The sequence below is a fragment of the Xenopus tropicalis genome, chromosome 1 (assembly GCF_000004195.4).
Source record: "Xenopus tropicalis strain Nigerian chromosome 1, UCB_Xtro_10.0, whole genome shotgun sequence".
NCBI classification, from domain to species: domain Eukaryota; kingdom Metazoa; phylum Chordata; class Amphibia; order Anura; family Pipidae; genus Xenopus; species Xenopus tropicalis.
The window spans coordinates 79,473,890-79,491,207 of NC_030677.2; the positions used below are offsets into that span (position 1 = coordinate 79,473,890).

At 37.7% G+C, this 17,318-nt stretch overlaps 1 protein-coding gene across 4 annotated transcripts in view; it reads left to right on the forward strand.

Moving 5' to 3' along the window:
- The window catches only part of uso1 (USO1 vesicle transport factor), a 36,478-nt gene extending 19,160 nt beyond the window's left edge, over positions 1 to 17,318 (forward strand). For 2 of the 4 annotated variants that reach the window (XM_004911078.4, XM_002938625.5), the window contains 12 exons: positions 663 to 683; positions 4,356 to 4,466; positions 4,771 to 4,889; positions 5,056 to 5,237; positions 7,487 to 7,608; positions 7,834 to 7,972; positions 9,438 to 9,601; positions 10,971 to 11,024; positions 12,091 to 12,189; positions 12,338 to 12,439; positions 14,417 to 14,632; positions 15,911 to 17,318. In XM_004911078.4, the coding sequence (XP_004911135.2) occupies positions 663 to 683; positions 4,356 to 4,466; positions 4,771 to 4,889; positions 5,056 to 5,237; positions 7,487 to 7,608; positions 7,834 to 7,972; positions 9,438 to 9,601; positions 10,971 to 11,024; positions 12,091 to 12,189; positions 12,338 to 12,439; positions 14,417 to 14,632; positions 15,911 to 16,006 (1,425 nt within the window). In that variant the 3' untranslated portion in view covers positions 16,007 to 17,318. The remainder of the gene's footprint in view (positions 1 to 662; positions 684 to 4,355; positions 4,467 to 4,770; positions 4,890 to 5,055; positions 5,238 to 7,486; positions 7,609 to 7,833; positions 7,973 to 9,437; positions 9,602 to 10,970; positions 11,025 to 12,090; positions 12,190 to 12,337; positions 12,440 to 14,416; positions 14,633 to 15,910) is intronic. The other 2 variants (XM_004911079.4, XM_004911080.4) reach the window with 1 other exon arrangement.

The window sequence follows — 17,318 nt, forward strand, 5'->3', positions numbered from 1 at the left end:
GCCTGACAACAGCCCCATCTCTAACATTTGTAAACATGGTATTATTTTGAAAGACTGTAAAGGGGATCTTTATAAAATTGTGATAACACTTCCAAAACTCTTGCAAATTGTTTTTTAACAACTTTTCCATATACCTTCTATGGATATGCCATGATAAGTAGAAATACAGGGTTGATTTCTGGTTCTTGTATCTATTGGCTGCTGCACAATCTGATAAGCTATGCATCAAAATATTGATGTGGTCTCTAAATAAGTGAACTCCCACTGCCACTGCAGACCTCGTGGGGTAAATCTACATATACCAATAGATGCCATACAAACCATTGCTGTGTTTTGTTTTGTTTTTTTACTTTCTTGAAGTCCCAAAATACCCAAATCCATTCTTGCATACTATAAAGATTAGTGAATGCATGACTGAAATTCTTATTAATGTATGCCAAGGAATGGGGAAATGGGGAAAACCAGATTAACTCTAGCAACCTCCTTCTGTGATTTACAGGCACTTTTTGAGAGCACTGCTCATTATAAAGAAATACTTTCCTAGAAGGCTCCTAGATGCCGTCATTACACCACCCAACTCAGTGGCTTTCAAAACTTTAACGTTTTATGGATTGTATAGGATTTTACAAGTGTAAAACATAATAAACTTATATAATTTACAGGGGGATAAGCTCATCAGACGGGTATGTATGTGTTGGCACAACTTCCTGCCAGTGCAGGGCCTCTTATTTTGCTTCTGCTGATGTGAGGTTTTTATTTTTCCCCCCTTCAATAATTTTTTATATCATTTTGAAATAACTGCTTTGATGTGATTCTACTCACATTCCTTTGCCTGATGTGGGCTTCCTGTTCACTCACAGCATCTCTGTAGGGAGTTGGGACTCATCACCTAGTTGCTTCCAAGCAGCAGCATGATATCTTTACACCTCTTAGATTTATTAACTTTATAATGAGAAAATAATTTTAAAGGGAAATTATACCCTGTTTCTAAGCAAGGTTTATCTTTCATTTTATTTTAACCTCATAGAGGTTAAAAGATTAAGGTCTTAAATCTTTTTCAGGGACCAATATAAAATAAACTCAGTAGACAAGGACCAGCATGTTCACACAACCTTCCCTTTCAGGTTATTTTTGTGCTTTTATATATAATCTTATATATAAGATTGCCATATCTAGTTTTAATGCAATCTCTAAACCCCTATATGAAATTTCTCCAGTTTTAACATATGATAGCTGTTTAGTTTGGTTTTCATGGAGCAACTTCCACTGCACTAAAGTGCAGTACCCATGTGTACCATTAAATTCAAACATGGAGAAAAGTAAGCTTACCTGCATACAGTGCACAGTGCTGTTATACATCTGATTTGCCAGAAAACTGTGTAATAAACTCTACTTATTAAAAGGGTAGCATTTCCCTTTAAATGGACTTTGTCACTGTCATTCAGACACTTGGAATTCTGAATTAAAGATGTGGTTACAGTTGCCACATTTGCTTTTTTTAGTTTGGGAAGTAACTGAACATTTCCTGCTTTTTATGAAATAGAGGAAATAAAAGATTTTAGGCACTTGTGAATTACAGCAAAGTTGGCTGGTGAAACTGCATCTTTATAAGAGCTATTTTTTTCTGTCTAGCATTATTACTACAAATTTTAGAAAAAATAAATATTACTAATTGTTGTATTGAAATGTTAAGCATCCTCCACATATTCAGCAAATTTCATATGCCTCTTTCCAGTTTTTTACAGCCTCCCACATCTTTTACTCCTTTTGACCATAACACCATAGTCATTCACACCACTCTTATCTTGCATTGCTTCCCCCATGCCCAGATTTGTTTAACCTACCACTGCCATCCTTTACACTTGTGTTATGACACCTGCTCTTGTATCTTCCTTGTCCACCAACCCTTATATATAGCTGTCTTGTTCACAGTTTAAACCCCAACCTCATTTCACCTTCTTTCCATTTGAATCATATTCTCTTACATCAGTATAATTGCACTGACAATACTTTACACAAGCAGCCAACACAAGATAAGTCCTGACACCAGCATTTTTTGTAGCCACTTTTAAACCGCATTCTACATACCAGTCCATAAAATGCTTGGTTTTTTGTGTTTCCTCAAAGTATCCAGCATTACTAGCATAGTGACTCTTCAGAAATCATTATCATAGTTATAACTGGCTTCTAAATATGATCTATAAAAGCCAGAGCCTTGTAAATTCTTTGCTAAGAGAAAGGACTAACATTGTAACCAATTTCATTGTAGTGTTAGTTACTGACTTTGTACATAACTGTAATGCCAAAGTAGGTGTGTATTCACTAATTCTGCTGCTGTGGTTGCCTTAAATAGCATTGTATATTTAATTTCCTTTGCTACTTACTTAACACAAAAAAAACCATTCCCAGCACATTGCTGTGGAATGCACTTGGTAATTTGTATTGCTATATAAGCAATGAATAGATGTGTGTTTTCTGTGAGCTTGCATATTAACTCACTTTAGGTAATACTGTTAAAGCTCAGATAAATAGTGATGAGCAAAATTTTTTGCCAAGTTTCGACACAAAAAAAATGCCCATAGACTTCAATGAGAAGGAGAACTAAACCCTAAAAATGAATATTGGTAGAAATGCCATATTTTATATACTGAAATGACTGCACTAACCAAAAGTTTCAGCATCTCTATAATAGTAATGATAAAGATCTTTACAGTTGTCACAGGAGCTCCTCATCTTGGATTCTGTTAGAACTGTCCTGGACAGCGCACATGCTCAATGTGCTCTGAGCAGCTGTTGAGAAGCTAAGCTTAGGGGTTCTCACAGATTCAGAAAATGAAGCTGGCCTGTTATATAAACTGATGCTACAGGTCTAATTATTAAATTCTTCTGCAATTGCACTGATTTCAGAGCTGCCATGTTATGTGAATCCGAATGAATAACTAATCAGCCTTATCCTGTTAGATTTATATTCTTTATATAAAGTATATTGTGTGTTGGACCCTTAGCTCAGTAACTGACAGCAGCACAGAGCATGTGCAGTGAATCAGCAGAAAAGAAGATGGGGAGCTACTGGGGCATCTCTGGAGGCACAGATCTTCCCTACTAAAGGGCTGTGGTTGCCTTGGGCTGGTACAGAAGCCCAAAACATAATGTACAACATTTCTAGCCTATTTCTTTAGTTAAGCTTTAGTTCTCCTTTAATATATTTCGCAACTTTTTGCCATTTCACAAATTGTTCAGCAGAAAGGGACAGATTCTCTCGTCACTACAGATAAATAAAACATACTGCCATTTGTATGCAAGAATTAGATAAATGTCGTTGTTTGTAGTGCCGTTGAATAATTGTGAAACCACATTAACATTTGAATTTTCCCCCCTTTCAAATGAATCTATAATAAAGGGGGAATCTGTGAAAATGTTTATTTTAAGTAGCATATCTTGCATAGTGAATTGATAAAACAACTATTATAAGCATTTTTGTGTTTTGCCCATAACACACATATTGAAATCTGTGATTCAGTTCAGAAATCGGCCAAATTCCAGCCTTTTTTCCAGGATTCACCAAATTTTGAGTCTGGATGAACTAAATCCAAACATAATATCACATGACTTTAGACTGCTGGAAAAAATGAAGGCGACCATTTTTTTTTTGTATTCTGCGATTTTGTTTTTTTTTATGGGGGTGGTCATGCTCAGATGCCCCTCAGGGGTTTGAATTAAGCTACATATTTTGTGGTGGATTGGATATTCTGCTGAATTCTAAACTATCCCTAATATTGGTATTGCTCAAAAAGGATATATCCCTAGATATAGTAAGTAGACTAGCTGCTCATATATTTTGTCTTATCTTTTTTAAGCTTCTATAGTCAGATTCCAATTTAAATGCCATGCATGGCAGCATCAGAGTTGGTGATTTTCAGAAACAAAATGCTCAGCATTGTTAGGTTGAAAAGCACCACTGCAGGTGCTTCCACACGTTTTCCTTATGTTCCTTATAAGAGGTGGCAGTTTTGCCTTTGGCAAATAAGCCCTATTTACCTAAAGCTGGGCATACACAGGAAGCGCTGCCTGTTTGGCATTGTCACCAAATTTGTGGATCTTTGCCTGATCTGACTATTACTAAATATTAGTTTTATGTTTCTGGGTAAAATACATTTATCTGTACACACAAAAATGAGTGTTATACTGTTTGTTACTCTATCAGCACTGTAAAGGGATAATTTCCACTAAGGAATTTAGTTGATTTATAAATATATAATTGTAACTGACTCATTAACAGCAGGTAGAATTATTAATTTTTAGCATATTTTTTCTTTCTTTTGCTTCTCCTTTCCATGTTTGATCACCTTTTTTAGGGCAGCAAGGTACAGACAAGAGTCGGACTCCTGATGCTGCTTTGCACATGGTTAACCAACTGTCCTATTGCCGTCACACATTTTCTTCATAATGCAGCAAATGTGCCCTTTGTATCCTTTTTTCTCGCAAATTGTTGTAATTCTTCTTGTTAGAACACATATCCACGGTTGCTTTTTACCGTGGTTAGTTTTCTTCCATTCTTTGTGTTTTTTCAATCAGAACCACTATGGGCGTATTTAATACAGCATGTAACCAACATCACCGGTGATGTTGCCCATAGGAACCAATAGGTCACCTACAAGTTAGAAAACAAAAGCATAGATCTGCTTGTTATGGGCAACATCAGCGATGTTGTTGGCTTACACGCTCTGATGATTATGCTCCTATGTGTTTGCATCCTTAATCACCTCTCAGCTTACAGCACAGATTTCAGAAAACCTTGGAGAAGAAGAGCACTTGGTACAGGGCCTGTGCGCTTTGCTGTTAGGCATATGTATATACTACAACGATAACTCCCTTGAAAACAATACCAAGTAAGATGATTGTTCACTTTCGATCAGATCATGGGCCATAGGATGAGATAACTCACACACAGGGCCAATTGGGCTGATCCAGTCATTTGATTATGTCAAGCTGCAAGCCTGTGGAGGCCCACTACTTCTAACTTTAGGCCTTAATAAAATGATTTTGCCTTTTCAGAGATAAATTAAAGCAACTGATAGAAAAGAGGATTGGAAAAGAAAACTTCACAGAGAAACTAGGCTTCATTACTAAGCATGAGTTCTACTCCAAAGCAGCACAGAAACCACAGCCCACATTTTCTAGTCCTGACCACATGTTGTTTGACCATGAATTTACCAAACTTGTAAAAGAGCTAGAAGGTAAGATTGGAAATGTTTTTGCTTGATTGCCTTAAAGAATAAGTAAACCCTTTTTCTATCTCTAAAATTCCTCTAAACAACCCCCAGTATAGCATACCTTAGTTCTTGTATTCAGTCTGATCTGGTTTCTGAATCATAAGTTAAACTCTCCAGCTCCTTTCCCCTACTTCCTGGTACAGCATGAAGCCCTGCCTCCTCTTCCTTCTGAGCTGTCCTAACCTCTTTGACGGCAGGCTACTGGTAGAGGGGAGCCTTCTGAGCATGCTTGACAGCAACAGTGAAGCAGGAGCCAGTGTGCACTAGCTGCTTTTTCTCTAAGCACATTGCTGTCAGTCTGCATGGCTCACTGCTAGTTTATTCCAGATCACAGTGCACATACAGGGAGGATTATCAGTAAGAGCTCTCCTTTAAGCTTTTATATGCACAGAGTCAAAACAGAAAAACATGAGAGAGGGAAAATGCATGGCTTGTAATACATTTAAATATCAGAATTAAGTTGACTTATACATTAAGTCTATGAAGATTCTCATTCATCCAGGTCATGATATACAGTATCTAGTAGAATTAAGTCTAAAACAACTGGACTTTTCTGAGTTTTTCTTGAAAACGTTTCACCACTCATCCGAGTGGCTTCTTCAGTTCAAATGACTGGTAGGGAATTCCCCGGTATTTAAACTCTTGATGGTAGTAGAGTCACAGACATCCAATCACAATGGTTCCATTGAACTTGTTCAGTTAGGTGTTAGCTGAAACTGACAGGTGTAAGAAGGTATGATCCAATCACAATGGTACCAAGATTCTCATTGATGAAGGTGTTAATCCTTCAAAGTACATGACTGGAAGTGTGAACTGTTGTGAAACTGCCGGGGTAAGGATGTCAACGCGCCATTGTATGTTGAAACATCTAAAAGGAGAAACATCTAAAAGGAGCTCTGAAAACTTGTGGGTACCCAGACTGGGCCTTCATCAAAACCAAATTAAAGACCAACAGAAAGACCAGACCTACAAACAGAAGGGAGGAACACAGCAGGCGAAACAACATAGTAATTCCATATGTTGCTGGAACATCAGAAAAACTTAGGAGAATTTTCAACAAACATCGCATTCCTGTGTTTTTCAAACCCAGCAACACCCTGAGACAGAAGCTGGTGCACCCGAAAGACCCAACACCCAAGCACATGAAGAGTAATGTGGTCTATGCTGTCCAGTGTAGTGAAGAGTGCTCTGACTTATACATTGGGGAGACAAAACAACCTCTCTGTAAGAGAATGGCCCAACATAGGCGGGCAAACTCCTCAGGACAAGACTCAGCAGTCTATCTACACCTCAAAGAAAAAGGTCACTCTTTTGAGGACAGTAACGTGCATATTTTGGACCGAGAGGACAGATGGTTTGAAAGAGGTGTGAAAGAGGCCATTTATGCCAACCTGGAAAAACCATCCCTGAACAGAGGAGGGGGCCTGAGACACCGCTTGTCACCAACATACAATGGCGCGTTGACATCCTTACCCCGGCAGTTTCACAACAGTTCACACTTCCAGTCATGTACTTTGAAGGATTAACACCTTCATCAATGAGAATCTTGGTACCATTGTGATTGGATCATACCTTCTTACACCTGTCAGTTTCAGCTAACACCTAACTGAACAAGTTCAATGGAACCATTGTGATTGGATGTCTGTGACTCTACTACCATCAAGAGTTTAAATACCGGGGAATTCCCTACCAGTCATTTGAACTGAAGAAGCCACTCGGATGAGTGGTGAAACGTTTTCAAGAAAAACTCAGAAAAGTCCAGTTGTTTTAGACTTAATTCTACTAGATACTTATACATTAAGTACCTTTTAAACAGTTATGCTCCCAGCTCCTCAAGTCTCTTGTTTCTTCTGTTCATTTACAGTCCTGCTTTGGAGTGATTGCCCCATGTGTAGACATTGAGAGGAGTTTCAGTGCTTTATGGGCCATCTTTTTTCAGGGTTAGCTTAAGTGGGGTCTTTTATAAACACTATAAACAAATTTGCACCTGGTTAGTAACCCATGACAACCAATCAGATATTTGGTTTTAATGTTTTACCTGCAGTTGGCTGGAACAAGCTAATCATTGATTTCTTGGTATTTGGGACAAATTGTTTATAAATTAGCCCAAGTGTGATGGCACCTCACACTGTAAAATAATTTTTATCTGGTAAAATTTGAATGTCAGTTTGTAACTAACAAGCTGTTTTGTAACAATGTTGCTCTTCATGCAGTTGTAATTACAAAAGCCATCTATAAATCTAGTGAAGAAGACAAAAAAGAGGAGGAAGTGAAAAAGTCTTTGGAACAACATGACAGTATTGTTTCCCACTACAAAAGTATCATCAGGGAGCAGGTAATTACACACAGATTTACATATGCCCTATGTATCCATTATGCTAACTATTGGTGTTATTTGTATGGTGATCTGTTTTATTATGTTCTAACTGGTATGTTATTTTTATAAGAGATTCAGCATGCATACATGTCAACAAAATATTTAAAACATCCAAATTACTTTGTGAATGAACACTCGGTCCTGTTATATGAAGTGATTGGTGTTCTGTGTTTTCTTATTTAGGACATAAAAATGGAAGAGTTTAAGCAAACCATTGCTTCTCTCCAATCAACAAATGAGCAGAATCAGTCAACCATCTCCTTACAGTTGGGCCAAATTCAGCAACACAAAGACCAGTACAATCTTCTCAAGGTGCAACTAGGTATGCTAAAAAAATGTAATGCGTTTTGTTGCTGCATCTTTTTTGAATCATTTAAAAGTGTTGTTTACCTTTTGAGTTAACTCTTAGTATGATGTAGAGAGTGATATTCTGAGACAGTTTGCAATAGGTCTTTATTTTTTATTATTTGTAGTTTTTTTTAGTTATTTCACTGTTCAGCAGCATTTCAGTTTGGAGTTTCAGCAGCCATCTGGTCGCTAGGATCGAAATTACTGTAGCAACCAGGGAGTGGTTTGAATGAGAGACTGGAAAATTAATAGTAGAGGACCTGAATAAAAGAATATGTTATTAAAAGCAACAATAAAAATAAAATTGTAGGCTCACAGAGCAATAGTTTTTTTTTTTTACCCCCATTTGAAAGCTGTAAAGAGTTGGAAAAGAAGATGGCAGCAAATAATTCTAAAAGATAAATAAATAATGAAGCCCAGTTGAAAAGTTGATTAGAACTGGCCATTCTATAACATAGTAAAAAAACGCACGTGTGGCATCAGCCTAAACCCTAGGCACCAAGTTTGGTGGTCTGGCTTCATGGTAAGTGATGAAGGCAGTGGCCCACTCTGCTGAGAACACCGGGCCAGTAGGTGAAAATCTAGATTTGGTTTTACATCCCCTTTAAATCAGGCCTTTGCAACCTGTATCTTATCACAATTAGTTCTTTCTAGTTAAGTTACACTATTGACCTGGGCACACCATATGGGACCTTAAATTGCCTGTTTGCGGCTTCCGGATTTATAGGCGTGTGTCTATAAATAGAGGGGAGAAGACAGGTGGTATAGGGTTTGGGTCAAGAGTGGGCGGGTTAGGGCTGGGTGTGGGGTAGAGTTTTCCCTTGAATTGTTTCATCACTAGTGATTAGTGAATCTGTCCCGCTTCGCTTCATTGAAGCATCATTTGTGAAATGTGGGTACTGCATGACTTTTTTTATGCGACCATGCCTTTTTTGGATGTGACGCACCTTATTTGTTACATGACCGTGATGTTTTCATGGCAAAATATTGCAGTGGTTTTGTGAAAACATTCACCAATTACAAAATGTGGAATTTCACTGCAAATCCATGGTGATAAATTCACTCATCACTAGCAGTTAGGTGCTGTAATTTTGTGCAAGCTCCATCTATTGGCAGAATATTAAAATGCAATAGTATCTAAAAACTTTTAGTTTTAGGCCACGCTGTTACCACAGCACAGCCTGTAAATTTAGCCACATTCAGTCTGGCCTTAAATTCTCCCCCCTATGTAATAAAAGCCAGAAATTCTGCCCAAGTACAGTAACCCATAGCCCCTCATAGATGTGTGCTTTTAAACTGGTGCCTGGGAAATGGTACCTGCTGTTTGATTGTTCTAGGTAACTAGACCATCACCTCTTATTAAATAACCTCATTTATTTATTTGATGTATGTATCTTGTTGCTGTTGGTATATTTGTTTGTACATTTATGCATTGACAGGGAAAGACAGTCAGCATCACGGTTCCCAAAACAGTACTACACAAATGAATGGCTTTCAACCTGAGGATGTCAGTCGGTTAAAAGGGGAAGTAGAAGAACTAAAAAGGCAGCAAGATATATTACAAGGAGAACTTTCAGAGAAAAATGTTCTTATAGAATCCCTGGTAAGAACAACATCTCGTCCTTCATTCTGAGTCCTAGTGAATTTCTAGGGAATTTCTTAGTAACCTATTTCTACAGCTGTTTCTGAACAACAGCACCTTGCATGCTCTGTCTTGCAACACCTAAATGAAGGTTCTAAGGAGGCATTTAAACCTGAGGAGGCACAAATGTTTGAGCAACTTGGCCTGTATGCTACATTGCTGTAAAGTTTTAAATTCAGCACATTTTATAACCTCATGCAGTTGCTTGTATAATGTATGAAGTATCAGCCAGCTGAGCAGAACATTAACTTCTTATGGAAAACACATTACATTTCCTTCTTTTTAAGTTTTAGAATTATATGGAAACATCATATACACTAAGCTTAATATAATTGTTATAGTTTTTTTTTTTTTTTAATTTATTATTCAGATGAAAATGTTTCTTTTATTTTATTTAAAATGCACCTACCAGAGGTGCGGGCTAATAGAGCATTCCGGTTGGGGGAAACAGTAGTTTTAATTGAATAAAATAGCCCAGTGGGGACGGCCATGCTTTTGGAGCACATGTGCATAATGAGCGAATCTCCCCCACTTACTCACTATGCACATGCGCCTGATATAGAGGCAGCGGATGTGACTCACCCTCCTAGACGTTGTGGCACTTGCTCATTATGCGCATGCGTGTGTCACAATCTGGCTTGCTCCCTCCCATTGCAGGTAGCCTAGTGCTGGCAGGGGCTATATTTGTCAAGAAAAACTATTGTTTCCCCCCAACCGGTGCTCTGTTAGCCAGCACCTCTGGTGAGGAAAACAATATGGGGGTGATAGATGCTCCTTAAAGTTATAAATCTAGTGTTCACACAGATAGGAAATTTACAAAAGATAATTTAGATGTTCAGTGGTTTTAATTGTCCTGCGTCTTCGCACTAAGTCTACTGTATTTAGCTGTGGCTTCTCATAGCAACGGTAATATACCAATAACTGCCCCTGAAAGTAAGAAATCCAGGGTTCACACAGGTATTTTACAAAAGATAATTCAGATGTTCAGTGGCTGTAATTGTCCTGCATGATCACACTTATCTAAGACTACTGTATTTAGCTATGGCTTCTCATATCGACAGTAATATAATGATACTTTAAGCCTTCAAGTAAAATAAATAGATGCCTGCCTAAGTTTTCTGCTGTTTTGCCTGAAAAGAAACCAGACATTCCCAGTTAAATATTTTTTGGATATTTGCACCTTTATTGCATATTTTTAGTAGTTATCTGTATTAATCAAATTCTAATGTTGAGAGGTATTTTTTTGTATCATGAAACAGAAGTTTCCAGCATAGGCATTATTCTAAATCAGCATCTGAAAATAATGCATCCCTTTCCAATCTCTATTTAGCAACAAAGTCAAGTGGACGGCCAAACTGATCAAATGACTGAAGAAATTCAAAAGGTACCATATTTATCTACTAAACCACATAATCAATTACAAGCTAGTTAGACTTATTTCTAATGCAGGCGGGTATTCTTTTCTCAACTTGATAAAGTTATACACTGTACCCAGTGCTGGGAGAAACTGAACTTCACTTATAGAGGCATTACATTGTGAATGCATTTTTTTTTAAGTTTTTATTTTTAATTTTGAAACGGAAAAACAAAAAAGAGAGAGTAGTGAAGTAGGAAGAAAAAAATAGGGAAAGAAAAGTCTCAAGAGTTACAGTAATTTCACAAAGTATAGTTCAAGTACATACATGGATAAGTTATTACAAGGATTATTATTGTGTAGATATCCATACAACCCCAGTCTGCATGAAATTTTTTGGGGAAACTTCTGGCTATATACTGTAGGTTGATTTTTGTTTCCAATGTAACAGTATTGCTTTTTTCGCATAATATAAAAGCTGAAGATAGCAGAGTTATGCATGAGGGGGTAACAAGTCGGTTACTGTTCCAAGGAGGCACAGAAACAGGGAATGGATATTAGGAAAGTTAAGTTTCTCAGCCAAATTTTTTAGTACTTCTACCCAAAATTTTTGGATCTCTGGACATGTCCAAAACACATGGAGATTTTTTTGCTAACATTTTGCCAATCTACATGGAGTGAGGTACACCCTGTGAAGGAACTTGAGTTGCATGAAATGGTGTCTTATGGAAACCGTTAGGGTAAGAGCCCGCGGTGCGGTTGAGTCGCCCGCCATAGATTTCTGCTATCGCGATGACAAACCGCTCCGAAAAGGCTTTCCACTGGCAACAATAGGTGTTGCTGAATATACATTATGGTCAGTCTCGTTATTTTTGTCTTATTTGTGTAGTAAATTAAAGGCCAGACTAAATCTAAAATACTGAACTTGTTATTTTGCCTGGGCTAATGAGACAATGGGGGTTTGCACTTGCTATAAATAGAAGTTTTATTAAGAACCAAGAAGTGTTCCTTATCAGTTTCAACCAAGTTTGAGATGTTGGGGAATACTAAATTAGATATAATTAAACACAAGTTTCTCTTTGCTTTTGTCTAATAGGAACTTGAGACACTACGATCCCAGTTACATGTTCAGTCTGCAGAAATAAACAGACTACAAGCTGAGAGAATGGAGCTTCTTCAGAAAACAGAAACCAGTGTAAGATTTTCTTCCTATTTTTTTTCAGTAACCCTGTTCTTTTTGTTTTGGGTTGGTGAATAAAAACAATAAACATTTTGGTTTTCTATTTACTTTGCATAAATTGTTTGCTTCAGCCCCCCTTAATCTCTAATTGATTAAATTGTAGGGTTCACTTTCTGCTTCGGGTGATTCTTCAGTGAACTCCCAGTCAAACACAGAAATGGAACAGAAAGTGGCTGAATTATTAAAGGAGATAGCAGGCCTGAAGGTTTGTGGCTCTTGATTCTTTTGATTTTGATTCTTTTGTAGCAATTCTGTACAAATGCAACCATTTTCTGTGGTTCACCCAAAACTCTGAATGTCCATCACTATACCAAGGACACAAACCAGTTGCTTGCAATGTTTTCTTGTGTTTGCTGTTACATTTGCATCCTGAGTCAATTTGAAATTGATTTTTATTATTTGTGGTTTTTCAGTAACTTACCGTATATACTCTAGTATAAGCCGAGATTTTCAGCCCTAAAAATGAGCTGAAAAAGTAATCCTCGGCTTATATTCGGGTATATATGGTAGATGCTGATGTAACGCTGCCCAAGTGCGTAGCCGCACGCACCCCCCCGGCTGACGCGTGTACATGCGCTTACTCTGCGACCCCCTCTCTGCGAAGGCAGCCCGTCATACCTTGCTATAGCCAGCGAGCGCGGCTAGAGCATTCGGCGCACACTCACGCGCGTCATGCAGAGCGCGACATGACACGTGTGCGTCGAATGCCGGTACGCGTCCGATGGCTGTAGCAAGGTACTACTGGCTGCCGTTTTTCATAAAATTGCGGATTGTTGTCTCCGTGGTAAAAGAACTTTCATTTAAATGAGCTGTTTAATGAATAAAGCAAGACCTATGCATTCTCCCTTGCACCGTTTGAGGCATTCTGATATCTTTGGTTACAAGGAGAGCCAGCTCGGCAGATAAGAGTTTAATGGTCATTAACACTCAGCTAAACTCTTATCTGCCGAGCTGGCTCTCCTTGTAACCAAAGATATCAGAATGCCTCAAACGGTGCAAGGGAGAATGCATAGGTCTTGCTTTATTTATAAGTTCATGCCATTTTTTGCACCTGACAGTTCATCAATATGAAAATGGACATAATGCCTCAGGGGGATCGCACATCCTGCCAGACACATTCGGAGACATGTCTCATCCTTTGGCTTTGATTTCTCTTATTTTATGCTCCTTAAGTCGCCAATGATTTTTTCTCTGCTCTAATAGGGCTGCAGTATGTGACACGTTGCACAGAAGCCTTATAACACACATGCTCCAGGGCTTTCTCTTCAGTGGGCAACAAAACCACTGACCCAGGCTGCCCTAAAAATGCATGTCTATTAGTAACCAAAGTCAAATATGCAAAAGTAAACATATTAGAAAGGGAGAGTGGATACCCATGGGCCCCCTGGAGGACCTGGCTGCCTTCCACCCCTCCGTGCCATCACTCATGATGATAACTCCATCCCCAATATGTAATAAAAGCCAAAACAGTGGTTGGCCAGTTGGACAAGTAATCCGGCGCTGCCCTTACTACTCGGACACAAGCTAGTGTGCAGGTGTGTTAAAAGAAATGGATGCCTAGGCTTATACCCGAGTCAATAAGTTTTTCCAGTTTTCTTAGGTAAAATTAGGTACCTCGGCTTATATTCGGATCGGCTTATACTCGAGTATATACGGTAGCTTTTTTTTCCAGCAGTTCTCCAGTTTGGAATTTCAGCAGCTATCTGGTTGCTATTTATTATTATTATTACTTAACATATAACATTTATTTATAAAGCGCTTACCATAGCAACCAGCGAGTGGTTTGAATAAGAGACTGGAATATGAATAGGAGGATAAGAAATAAAGAGTAACAACAGTAACCACAACAGAGCAATAGTATTTTGGCTGCTGGGGTCAATGACCACCATTTAAAAGCTGGAAAGATGTAGAAGAGGTAGGCAAATATTTCAAAAACAATAAAAAACAAAAAAACACTTTAGACCAACTGCAAAGTTGCTAGGATTAGGACATCTAATGGGGATGTCTGTCCATTAATTTTTCTTCTAAGAAATGTTTCATTGCATTTATTTTCAACATATTCATTTTAATATTACATTTAATTAGTTCATAAAAGTAGAAGAAAATCAGCAATTACTGAAAGCATAACTTGTATGTAAAAACTGGAAGCTGTTTGTAATTCATCACGTCTGCCTGTTTATAGGAACATCTCAAAAATCAGTCTGAGGAGAAATCATCTTGGAAACAGCAACTAGACACAGCTCAAAGTACAGCAGCCATTTTGCAAGATGAAAATCAAAAATTAAAGCAGGAAGTGACTGAGTCAAAGAAAGAACAAGATGACCTTCTTGTTCTCCTCGCTGATCAAGATCAGAAAATATTTTCTCTGAAGAAAAGACTGAAAGAACTTGGAGAGCCAGTAAGAACTTAAGCACATGCTGTATAATAACTGTATCTTTGTGTATGGGCATGCAAGGCTGCAACAAACAATGTGTTAAACAGAAGTACTTTAAAATATACATACACAGTTAACATTTTGATATGATACAGTCAAACCAGCCTACCTCAAGTTGCAACACTGTTATGCAAAGAAATGCCCAGATTGACAACCCCCAATTAAAACTGTCCAGTACCCGAGGAAAAAGAACAAACCACTATACTCATTGAAGTTTATATAGGGAACTATGGTGCCAAGGTTTAGATTATTCTAATTATATCACATATTCAAAAAAACAGAAAAGTGATGTAATCGCTTTAATAATATCTTATTGAATTAAAAGGATGTACTTTGGGGTTGGTGGCATTCAGGTTTATGCAGGTTTTTTTGTGCAACCCTAAATACTGAAGACCCTGCCAAATGTATCTGTCACTGGTGATTTTTTGGGACATTACTTACTTAGGCTTACCTGCACACATTCCAACAGAATATTCTGGAGTCAAAAGCTAGTTCTAATTTTGAGTTCGTTGGTGTATTGAAGGTGAGCATGCTACATGAGAGCACCAAGAATATCACCATCACAGTGCTGTCATATCTGCCTGTTAGGCCATCCTCCAGTTCTGGTCTATGGTGAACAATCTGTACACAGTCACAAGCAAGTTTCAGTGGGCTGGGGGAATGTTGTATGCAGTGTTCACTGTCATTTGATTCAGATGACTCTCTTTGGTTGCAACTTTGCAAGTTGCCTTATAGTTTGATGCCTGGCATTTCTGCAGATATTTTTTGAAGGGTGAAAGCCCCCCAACTGTTGCCAGGCTCACAGGATTAACTAGCAGAGTTACGGAGATGAGAAAAATAAGACAGAACAAAAAACAATCACCATTTTTTTTATGACAATAGATGTTGATTACTGCAACTTGTAGTGATTATCAAAATGCCTGCTACATGTCCTATGTTGATTCCAAGTCTGACCTGATCTGGTGAGCAGTTTTAGGTAATAATACTGATGCTACGTCATTAACCTTATGAAACACATACTGGTAATTACCCATTAGAATTATAATAGTATCTTTTTTTTTTTTTTTTTTTAAAGGATTGTAAGACCTTGGTCTAGTTTTATGCCAAAAGCCTCAGAAGCCAGCATGTATAACTAAAAAATGCACTTCCTTATTGGAAAGATTCATTAGACTGGATACATTTAATCATTGCAATTTAGCCAGTACCATTTTTCAATACTATTTTTTTGTTGTATAATTTAAGGTGGAGGATGAAGATGATATGGAGTCTGGAGATGCAGGAGATGAAGATGATATTGATGATGACGACGAAGATGATGTCAGAGATGAGGAAGATTAGCATGTTTTTTCAGTAACAAGCTGTCCTGATGTCTGTTCTTTAAAAATCAATAGTGATTTCCTCATGCAGCCAAATAGCATTTGAGTAGTGAAGGGGATGGAGTTCGCCAAAGGGACTGCTGTTTAAGTTTTAGAGCTGTTGACATGTCTCTGTTTCTAGATAAAAAAAAATTAAGCAATTCTTTGGAGAAACAAGAATTCCAGGATGTCTAGTATGTATGCTTTGGAACATTATCCACTGGATACCCCTGGCAGTGTTATTCTTGCACCACATTATTTGTCGTGCTTCAGGCTGCCTTTCCCATTGCTAAGCATTGCCATGCAATGTTAAATGGTGTATCCCAAAACTGAGTCTCCATCTGCTGCTTGTGCTATGCTGCAGGAATAAAGATCACAGAGTCTTACCCCAGCCACAGTTTTTGTTCTTTTAAGGGTTTGTGGAGACTATTAGGTTCATTGACAGCAGAGTGTAAATCTATCCATTTTGTTTTAGCTTGTACATGACTGTCACAGAGAAAATATATGTATAGTGCCTTCATGCCTGAGACAACTGCATTTCTCGCAATCCAAGTGGGGGTATCTGTGTTTTTGTTATTCAGGATGTTCTGACATTTTATGGGCACAATTATACTAACTTTTAATAAGGAGGGTTCATAAAATGCTGTAACCTAAGGTATCCGCAGGTTTACTGTACTATCGCATAGAAACAGAGGCTTATATTCATATAATTTATTGGCATTGGATGGCCAAATGGAATTAAGTAAATAATTTTATGAGTGGAAAATATAAATTACATTAATTTCATGTTTTACAAATAAAAAAAATATGGGATTTACTAATACTTCCCTACTTGCAGCCTTTCAAATATTTTTAATGCCATATTATTGAATTCCTCTAAATACAGCACTCAGTTTTATGAAAGTGGCCTACAACACCACAATAAATATTTATATACAAGCAGATATTAATTAACCTCAATGTATGTGGTTCTTTGGAAATCTAAAGTCCAGATTTTGCCTTCATTTTACACTTTAGAGTACTTACATATCCAGAGTTTTCTGACCAGCTGCAGAATCTGTCTATATTTCTCAGTTAGTGTCTGTATTCGCAAAAGGCACACTAAGCCTTTATTAATTCAATGAGTAAAATTCACTAATGCATATGCAAAGGTTTTAGGAGTTTAACAGGATATATCTGTAAGTAAGGCTATGATTATGGGTGAGGCCATTTTTCATGATTATCAGCACATATGTCAGTAGCATATAGTGAATTAGCTAGCATGGTAACAGATTAAACCTCTGTATTTAAACATA